The sequence below is a fragment of the Rhipicephalus sanguineus genome, chromosome 2 (assembly GCF_013339695.2).
Source record: "Rhipicephalus sanguineus isolate Rsan-2018 chromosome 2, BIME_Rsan_1.4, whole genome shotgun sequence".
Classification (NCBI taxonomy): Eukaryota; Metazoa; Arthropoda; class Arachnida; order Ixodida; family Ixodidae; genus Rhipicephalus; species Rhipicephalus sanguineus.
In genome coordinates, this window is record NC_051177.1 from 54455118 (window position 1) to 54465864 (window position 10747).

The following is a 10747-nucleotide window of genomic DNA, read 5'->3' on the forward strand; positions in this document are numbered from 1 at the left end:
ACAAAAAGAACCAGGAGGCTCACCAGCAAGTACATGGCTGGCAGAGTAAGGAATGTGGCAACAAAGAGCATTAAGTGAAAAGTCAGAGAGGCAGAGAGGATTTATTAGATGGCAGCAATGAAAAAAAAACAACTGGCTCTGAGTAACTACCAAAAGGGCAAAAGCGAAATGAGGGAGGTGTTTCATGATAATTCAAGGGGAAGCGCCTCACTATTTGAAGCGAGGTCACGTTGCCTTAGAACGCGTAGTTATAAAGCGAGATTCAGTAAAGAAGAAGAAAAAAACGCCAGGCCTGCGCGGAAAGCGCAGCACAGTCACAGCGAAAGCTATAGAAGAGCGGCATTTCTAGATCCCGTTATAAACTATCTTGTGGCTACTAATACAAGTACATTAGCAACGTACCCACTACGCCACAAATCATAATTTTTGGGAAGTTGGAAAGCACCAACCACGACATTATTCGTTATTCTGCGGAGAAGCGAGGTACCATCTGTGAGGCATTATGTGCACCTTGTTATTGCGGTGGTTGATGACGATGAAGAATTATGGCCTAGCCCTTTGTAATGGGTTGGAAGCTTTAAACGACCCACTAGTTACGTAATTCATATTGTGTGACGCCCGGTCGTTATTTAACTGTGCCACCACGCTTTATAACATACGTTAACCGGAGAAACGGAGAGCGAGAGAGAGAAGGAATTAACTTTATTGAGAGCCTGAGGAAATGGATCATGGGAGCCTTATGGGCTTCCTTGGCAACCAATAGAAGTGCACTTGCCAGGAACCCACTACGCTATAAATCATCATACTTTTTGTGAAGTAGGGAAGCAGCCCATATGCAATTTTTCGTCAATCTGCGGAGAACCGTGGTACTCGCTAAACACCTGTAAGGCATTATGTGCACTTTCTTGATGCTGTGACTAATGACGATGAAGAATTATTGTAGAGGCCTTTGTAATGGGTTGGAAGCACTCAACAACTCACTCGTTGCGCAATTTGCATTGTGTGACGCCCGGTTACAGAATTCGCGTTTGTGTGACGCCTGGTTATTATTTTACTCTTCTGCCACACTACAATACATATGTTAATGTGGTTCCTTCCCGACAAGAAGCCTGTATAGGGTCTTTTTGCAACGCAGTTTCAAGCACCGGCATGGCCCCCGAGGTAGAACACTGGGCTCCCACGCCGAGGGCCCAGGTTCGAACCTCGTTCCATCCTGGAAATTCTTTCTTATTTCCTTTTTTTTTCTTATTTCGTGCGATAGTGGTTACGGACACCGGCGGCGGCGGCGGCGGCGGACAACTACGGCACCAAAAACGGCCGTTGAAATGAGCTCATAACAGCTTTCGCTGTAAAATGTACATGCTAAGGGGAAGCTAAGGAAACTACAGAGCTTGTTCTGATTGAATGTGGAGATATCCACCCAGGTGCATGTTTAGGCACGAGCATTCAAAGCCTCGGGTTTTAGGGACAACCATGGAAAGCTGAACACGTCCATGATAGGGATAAGTAAGAGATGGTTAGAGTATTGGTGGCAGAAAAGTAGAGAGAAGGGACAAAAATAAATAGTGGGAAAAATAAAGTCATTCTGCCGTAAGAGACACAGAGCTGGGCTGTGAATTTTTTTCTATGGTAAGATCGATTTAATCGATGTAGACAAGGCATTAGGCCAACTTAAAAAAAAATTTTTTTTTCTTCTTCTTTTTGTCAAGCCTGGTGGCGTACATGTCACTGCCCTGTTATAAAGGGGATGCTCATAGCATCCATCCATCCTACATACAAACAAGAGATGCTTAGAATATCAGTGAAAAAAATGCAGTGATGAGATTGACAAAACATGAGTCGTTACAGATGCGGATAGCAGTACATTACAAAAACGGAAGCTTGAGTAAAGAAAAAACAAAAATGGAGAGAGCCAGGATGCTAGACTGTAATAGATGCAGCAATACATGAGTGCATAATAATAATATGACAACACGGACAAGTGCCCATACCTATAACATATGCACTTGAATAGCATAGGGGGATGCATTATTTCAGCGAGTAAGCTAGTTCCCATATGCATTTGGCCTATTATCCATCGTCTTAACAAGTAAATGGTACATTACTGACCACATGAAAACTTCACATCCGATTATGCCACAAACATGAGGACTCGCTTTTTGATGGGAGAACACATCATACTATTAAACTATTGGCTAAGGTAAATTAGCGCAAAGAATAAAACAATGAGCGACACAAGAAAGAAGACGAAGACAAGCGCTACTCACAACTGTTTTACCCGGGCAAGGCAGGTTTTTTGCAGTGCAGATAGGCCAGGATAGCCAAAGTGCTTCCACTGCACTCACCCTCTGAATAATAATAACATCAAGGTTTTAATGTCCCAAAACCACAATGTGATTATGAGGGCTGTCCGTAGTGGAGGGCTCCGGAAATTTCGACCATCTGGTCGCATCGCACAGTACATGGGCCTCTAGCATTTCGCCTCCACTGAAATGCAACCGCCATGCCTGGGATTAAACCTGTGACCTTCGGGTCAGCAGCCAAGCACCGTAACCGCTACACCACCACGGCAAACCCCACCCTCTGAAGCAGGCCCGTAGCCAGGAATTTTTTTCGGGGGGGGGGGGGGGGGGGGGGGCTACTTGCTGAAAGCCTTGACTATTTGAGAAAAACGCCTATGTTCATGATTTATTTTCGGTAAAACACCATGTATCATAAAAATTTCGGGGGGGGGGCGCCCCCCCCCCCCCTGGCTACGGGCCTGCTCTGAAGCGTTTGTTGTGAAAGAGTACACATACCTCACAACACAGACTCCAGACACCTCTGCAACCTCACAAATAACATGCCGTGCCGATGTCATTAGCTTGTCGCGTTGCGCAGAATGTCTCGCATACCTTACTGCGTCACTCTTCGAGAAGCAGCTTCAAATGGCTCAAACTATACATGCCTTGCACGTGACGTCACAGATAGGTGCTCTGCGCTGGAGCCCCAACATGGCGGCCACCGTGACATTTTTATCTCATTAGAGTGTGTAAGTGCAGAGGAGGACACCCAGGTGTTCGGTCCCCGCGTTCTTTTGTGCTCTCCCTGCTTTCTTTTGTTCGCCAGCCGCGCCAAGGGGGAACACAAAGGAACGCGGGGGTTTTGGTGTGAGGGATGCTTCGGTGCACCGGCACTAATCTGATGGCGAGCCGTCACCGTTTCTTGCTCGGTGCGTTCGAACAAAAGCTCACGGAGCGTCTCAACCCGCTGGTCCCCCAAGATGGCGGCCACGGTGACGTCAGTGCAAGCTATGTATACAGCCTACTAGTACTGCAAATACTCCACCACTTGCTTTGCAGACAACGCTGTGGAATGGCGGGGTTATAGAACTGTGGGCCATCCATTTCACAAAACAGCATGTATTGTTGTTTCTGTCAACTCTTTTGAAAACTTCAATCTAACAGCTTGCTATAGTAGTGCAACACCGATCTGTACATTCGCTAAGTTTTGAGACTGATAGCTTCGAAATGATGCCTCAGCATCATTATTTCTGCCGAATAAACAGTACAACAACTTCGATAGCTTCCAGTTTCAATTTCGCGTTATTTAACTAGTGGACAATTCAAAAAGCTTTTTGTATTGAATAGTTTTACTAGATACATAGAAGTTCAATTTGCTGTGACAGTCAAGCCGACTATTTTTATGTATTCCACTTGAACAAACCAAAGTACATAATTTTTCATGATTCCATAAAGGAAAAAAAGAACTAAAAGCAAAATAGAAATAAATACAAAAGGAATACAAGGAAGGTAGCGGTCAAAGCAAAATAGAAACATTGCACACTGAGACATGCATGCACTTGCTTTGCCACAAATCTGTGTGTTATCTCGGTAATTGCTCATATCGTGAAAAAAAGCTGGTTCGACAGTCCACGTTGCAACGTATTTAGATGTGGGTCGTGTGTTATATTTTGAGAAAAGACAGCGCTTGTAATACATTCTATGCATTCAATTTGTCTAGGACGATTCAATTGGCAGTGAGTGAATTCCATAGCATTAGGGCTGCACTTAAATAAATGTTCAGGGGCGGCAGCCAAACTATGAGGAGTGGGCTGTGTTATCCCTCATGCCCCATCTGTGGGGCGCTACCGCATTATGGCACCTTTCTGATGCCACAATACATCCTCTGATCCAATCGGGTGTAAAGAAGGCCCAACACTCCGGTTATGAATTTTTAAAATTTATTTTATTTATTTTTACATACTGCAGCCTCAGGGAGGCTATTGCAGGAGTGAGAAAAACAACAACAAATGAAGATTCATGAACAGGCTTCCAGAAATTCCAGAATTCTAGGCTTCAATTGTTGAAGAAAAAAAGGCTACATTTGTTCCACTGTACTCTGTAGATTGAACAAGTTGCCCAGTGTGCTTTGATTTGGTGTTCCAACTGGCATTCCTTGTGCTTTGCTTTGGTCGAGAATGCGAGTGGTGTGCTGTGGCTGCTAGTCGCAAAAACGTGTCGCTCCCTCTTTCAGTGGCAAAGAGTTCCAAGTCTGTGATGCCTGCCATGCAGTAATTATGCCAAATTATATCATACAAGTGTGAGACCTTGTATCATTATTCTTTTGTTTATTTAAAATTACTGCACTCCCGTAATGGGATTTTCGCAAAATGGGAATACAACTTTATAATATAGGTAACCACTATGGCAGACAAAGATAAATTGAACATGTAGGTACTGGTACAAAGACCATACAAATATCATGAAAATAAACAGACACCACCTCAAGGGCCAGTACAGCAGTAACAGAATGAAAACAAAAATAAATGATTACACAATATGAGACAAACCAATTAAGGGAAGTCCACAACACCACATCGTTAGACAGTTGATTCCATTTAGTTACAGCCCTGGGAAAAAATGAGTATTTAAGGCAGTTATAGTGGCTAGTGAAGAGGATTTGCTAGTGCATGCCTTTGCCTTGTAGCATAACCTGTTTAAAAGGAAATCAGCTGAGTAATGTCTATGCTGTAGTGTCTCTTCATTAGATGAAACAGGAATTTTTGATCTTAGAACACAATTCCTTTGGGTCAAGGTTGGCACATGGCATTACAAGGTGCTTGTGCATACCTTTTTGTCGCATGTGTCAGACTTGGTTACGGATTCAAGCAGTGAAAGAAGTCTCCGCAGCAGCTAACACTCTAGCTTGACTGTTATACAGGAATGGCTCTCTTGCAGGGGGTTCGTGTGCAGTAAGGCTGCGGCAGGAAAAAAGACTCCCTGTTCGGCTCAGATTACATCTGCGGCATTCAAGGTGAAAAAATCAGGTGGGGGAGGGCCTGAGATAACAACGGAACACCCTGTGCCGAATCCAGATGGACCACCAACAGATGCGCCAAAACCACCTGGGCCAAAACCACCTGGGCCAAAACCAGATGGGCCAAAAAAACCGGACGATACACCCCCATCTGCACCCCATGGCAGCAGCCCAAATGCGGCTTTCCGATGTGAGTATTGTGGGGGCGAGCATGTGTATGTTGCTCAATCTAAGGCGTCTTCAGTTAAGAGAGGGGGTAATTGACCTGCACCCCCTGTGAGCCAATAGGAGATCACAAGATGGTGAGCCCAACAACATGGTGGAATTCGAGCTTGTTCAGCGGTGACGTGCAGAATAGTCATTGGCCGAAGGTGCACTAGTGAGCACTGGAACCTGTAGGCAGGCATAAAAAAAGAAACAAGTGTTTCTTACTGAGGGGATTTGTATATCCCCCTTCAGAAAACCAAGAGGTCTGACTCCCCCTTGGGAAATCACCGTGTGTAGAGGGCAGCTCCGATTAATAGGGTCCTTCAGGTCCTTTGAAGGACCTGATGGACTAGCTATAGAATTCTCTCTAGCTCTTCACGGGGAGGTGGGGCGACGAGTTGGGGGAAGGTAGCAGGTTAAAACTTTCAGGAGGACGGCTGTGTTATGGTTTTTTACAACCTTGAAGGCCACGTAAGCGGCCACTTCCCTCTCATTGGAATGGGACAGTGAGCAAAACTGGCAACTTTATTTGAGCAATTGTCATGGCTATTGAACTGACTGCAGCTTGCCATTTGTATCTGTTTGCAGGGAAGGCAACTAACACTCTTCCCACAGCATTCGTGGTGCCAGCCCTTGTGACGCTGCTCATCATCATCGCTCTCAAACGGTTTCCAATGTTTCCCTATGCCTTCATCACCATGTACTAAAGAAAAAGATCATTTCCATTAAAGTGTGTTGTTCCTGCAGCTTGTGCCCTCCTCTGTAATAAATAGCGTTCATAAATTCTTTAAGCTTAAAGATGACAAATAGGCACTATTAAACAAAAATACCAGGTTAGTTAGACCTACTACTTTTTTGTGTGAGAAAACATTTTCTCTTTTTGTGGTAAGAAAAGATAAAATACCATGCTCTTCACGCTTACTTTAGAGTGCAGCTTTGCTAATGTTAGTGTGCAGTAAGCTGCTACGGAGCTATGCAAGGCAACCTGTAGGTAATGTCCAAAATGACTAAGGTCAAGCTTTTTTCTCTGTGTTCTTTGCATAGGTTGGCAAAAAAATTGGGGCTCACTCAGACTCGCTCAATAAATATATTTTGCTCTGAGGGCTCACTCGGACTCAAACTCACCAAAATTTTCCTCAACCAGAATCACTCTCAGACTCACTAAACTTTTTTTCAACCGGATTCACTCGGACTCAAACTCACCAGCATATTACTCAGCCAGACTCACTCAGACTCGAGGCTTGACCCAAGTCTGAGCGACTCAACTCACGAGTCTGTTAGCGCCAGATTAAGTTTTTCAATGGTGTTTATCAAGAACTTCCTCTGAAAGAGTTTGTGGGGGTGACCATGGCAACCCCCCTCCCCAACTCGCACCTCTGATCAATAAATATTGTAGTGGCGCATGAATGCTAGTGTGTTGAGGTATGTGTGAAAGACTGGAGTGCAAACGTAAGCCGACAGAAGGCTGATAGTAATGCTGACGATGAGCAGATTGGACCATGGGTTGGCAACAAAAGGTGGAGCTCACTCAGTTGCACTCAACAAATATATTTTGTGCTTAGGGCTCACTCGGACTCGCACTCACCCATATTTTCCTCAACCGCACTCACTCGGACTCAAACTCACCGAAATATTATTCACCCGGACCCACTCAGACTCTGGGCTCGATCCGAGTCTGCGAGAATCTGAGTGAGTCGACTCATGAGTTTACCAACCTATGGTTCTACGTGTTCCTGTGCGTTCCTTATTCACTATGTCAAAGCAAACCCTGCCAAAATATACGTTCAGACCTGTTCTGCACATCTGTTCCATCACTTATGGTGTGAGTGATGTGATGGGCTAGTTGGTGTGGCCTTGTACAGATAATACCCTATGCAGCGACTACCATGCCCACATTGTCAGATGCTCGGCTGCTTCCGTTTCTGGGAGTCTCGTTTTGTTCTGTGATCTGGGCAGATCACTCGAACCACTGTCGCTGGTGTATCTGCGGTCTGTAAACTTAACCCATACCAAACCATTTTCTTACTTTGCAAGCCTTTCTGGCTTATAGTACTAAGGTTTGCATCTGGCACAGTTGACTCCAAACTCTGCCAAGCCCTCAGCCACGCCAGCATAAAAACGAGTCGGTACACCTTTCCAACAGCATTCGTCATTTTACCCCCACCTCCCTGCTGCTGAAAACTTGAGCCTGAAGATATTGAAGCAATAGTGTTAAGGAACCTGTGTTGCAAAAAATGTGGTGTCGGTGGCGTTGGTCGAGAGCGATAAATCGATGTTGTCTGAGAGCTAAAAATTCTTATAAATGCAAAGATTGAAAATTGGGGTTCGAGCCCGAATCAAACCCAGGCAATCAGCACGGCATTCAAGTGTTCTACCACAGAGCCTGGATAGTGCTTGAAAATGCGTGGGGGAAAAAACCCTATAGAGGTATTGTATAGTGCGAAGAGTTATGTCAACACATGTAATATTGCGTGCCAGAAGAGCACAATCGCACCAGGTGTCACACCACGCGAATTGCACAATGAGTGGATGGATACTGAAAATTTTCGCTGCCAAGATATTCAGCCAAATTGAAAGATTACGTGCTGAAATCCGAAATCAATAGACTCAACAGTCATTTCAGGCAGCAACTAGAGGAAAATAAAGAAAGGAATGCGTTTTTCACAAACTGCCACATCTAGGGGCCACGCTGTGAACTAGAGGACGTGACGCTTGGTCACGTTCAATGCACTGGAAACGGGGATGACAGCAATGCCAGCCGTCACTCGCGTCTCTCAACCTTCTCAGCTGCCACTACGGTTTCTAGAACCAGTGCGATCGGCACCAGCAGCAAACAATGCTCCCGAGTGGGGTAAAGCCCATAAATGGTTGGGCACGTCTCAGTGTACGTGTGGAAGGGGGAAAGCGAGTTGTAAAGGAGAGGTGGAGTAGCAGGACAGCAAAACGTGCACTCTGCATCCGCCACGGTGACTCTGGCGTCACGGCTCACGGTGACGTGCAGCCGCCGTGCACTGACAATCCAAAATTTCAGCCATCTGTTCAAAAATATATGAAATAAACTCTGTTTATCGGAACAGTTGTGTCTTCTGAGCATAGTTTGTATGTTTTCGTCAGTTTTTCCCATTTTTGTTCAGTATCCCTTTAAAGAGGCCCTCCAACACTTTTGAACCACCTAACTTTTATTTGTGGTGTGCGTAGACTGATAGCTGGGGATAACTTTAGCATAGGTCTAGGCACCAATATCAAATTATTTAGTATTTTAGTCATGCAATGAAGTCACTACATCGCTGCTGACCACACCAGCACGTAGTGACGCTCGCCAGAGCTATTGCGGGCGGAAGTGACGGAGACGAGTGCAAGCCTATGATTGGGTAAATGTAACGTTAGAAGTGATCGTAGCGTGGCATCAAAACTGAGATTACTACTGGGTTTCGTTTTTCTTTTCTGTGCTTTTTCATTGAACCCCAAATAGATGCTGTCGAAACAAAAAAGATCACTGCAACTACCATTTCGCCTCTGGCTTTCTAGCTTGCGTCGGTCAGATGTCCATATGGAAGGCTTCTCTCTCTTCCTTTCTCTTTCTTCTGTACGTTTGCAAGCTGCCTCTTTCTGCATGTGCGGTACACTCTTGATCATTGTTGAAGTGGTGCAAGTAATCCCCTTCGTTGAATTGATGTCGCTGCGCCCTTGCAGTTGTTCGGGCTAGTTCAGTAGGCTTACCGAACAACCCGCAAACAACTTTGCGCAGTCCCAGGATGCTTGACCAGCAGGGCAACCGTGCTTTACCGTCCTTGTCGCTCCACAAATTCCTTTCTCAGAATGATAAAAGGGAGCGACATGGAGTGTCGTATGGAACAACGGACAAAGCCTTGCTTGGAAGCACTAGCGCCCCCATTTGTTATTATGGCAACGGTGTCCACATTATGTTGGACAGGACAAGCAACAATGGTGTGCAAGCTTCCCCTACATAGGAGCTTTGAGCTCATTGTATTGGCGGCACTGTCACTGGTGAGTGAAACGTGGCCATGTGACCCCGCAAAATTCGAGTAGAGGGTAGGCAACTTTTTTTTCCTGTATTTTTAATTTTCTAGACTGAATAACTTTGGACTGCGTGCCCCTATAGCTGGTGTTCTTACTGCACTAATCTCATTGTACGCAACTCGGGAGTAAAAAATGGGAGGTAAAATAGTGTTGGAGGGCCCCTTTAAAGGCTCACAAATTAGTACAAAGCGCTAAGGCATAATTGATCATCATCATCAGTCAGAGCATCAACAAAGTGTGCAGCTGCGTAGGTGCACGTATTGCCTTTTGGACACACAGTGGGTACTTTTCTAATTAGCGAAATGATGAATTATGGCATAGCAGGCAGTCGCGCAAGTGTACTAGCACTGGGAATGCTAAAAGAGTTTAAAACGGCCAATGTTACGTGCACAGGCGTTCCTTTCCTCATGGCATAGTTGAGGTGTCCACCGAGAAGCAAAGTGTGACAAACGAATAAGAAGGCGATGCGAACGGGGCCTGAATACGGTATCGCATTCCACTCTTGAAAGCGATGGTCAAGTGTCATCCAAGTTCTTCCCTGTCATTTACTGCTTGTTTGCATTTGCTAGACACCGGAAGAAATAATAATAATTATTAATTGTTGGGGTTTTACGGCCCAAAACTACGATATGATTATGCGAGATGCCGTAGTAGAGCGCCCCAAAAATTTCAACCGCCTGGGGTTCTTTAACGTGTACCTAAATCTAAGCACACGGGCCTCTAGCATTTCGCCTCTTTCGAAATGCGGCCATCGCAGGCCGGACTTGGTCCCTTGACCTCCGGGTCAGCGGTCAAGCACCATAACCACTACAGCGCCGTGGCGAGCAGACACTGGAAGAGAAACACATCCATTATTGGAAGTGTGCCGAGAATGTTCATAACTAGCCCAAAAGAAATTTAAATGCTTTGTTTAGCCCGTGGCTTAGCCCTCACTTGCCTAGTCTCCAGTCCACACAGGCTCGCTTCACGGTGCATCGTGCGTAGAATCACTTGGAAAGGGCTCGACTCAACAACCATGCCACAGCTCGTTGTTGATCTGATACTCAACTGGCCCGATGTAAGTTAGATAGCACTGGCTCTAAGAAAAGCGCATTGAGTGCCGTGAGGTTGATATTCACCAATGTATTGAAACAATGCCACAGTCATGCGTGGATAAGGCAAAAACCGCTCGTAGGCACTGCCCAAAGTGGCTGCCAGTTTC

General features: G+C 45.4%; 1 protein-coding gene across 1 annotated transcript; it reads left to right on the forward strand.

The window, feature by feature from the left end:
* Window positions 1–2503: 2503 nt before the first annotated feature.
* LOC119381599 (uncharacterized) lies at window positions 2504–6219 on the forward strand. Its single transcript, XM_037649374.2, has 3 exons — window positions 2504–2532; window positions 5220–5488; window positions 6094–6219. Exons 1-3 carry the CDS (start codon window positions 2504–2506, stop codon window positions 6210–6212), a joined length of 417 nt encoding a protein of 138 aa, XP_037505302.1. The 3' UTR covers window positions 6213–6219.
* Window positions 6220–10747: the final 4528 nt, after the last annotated feature.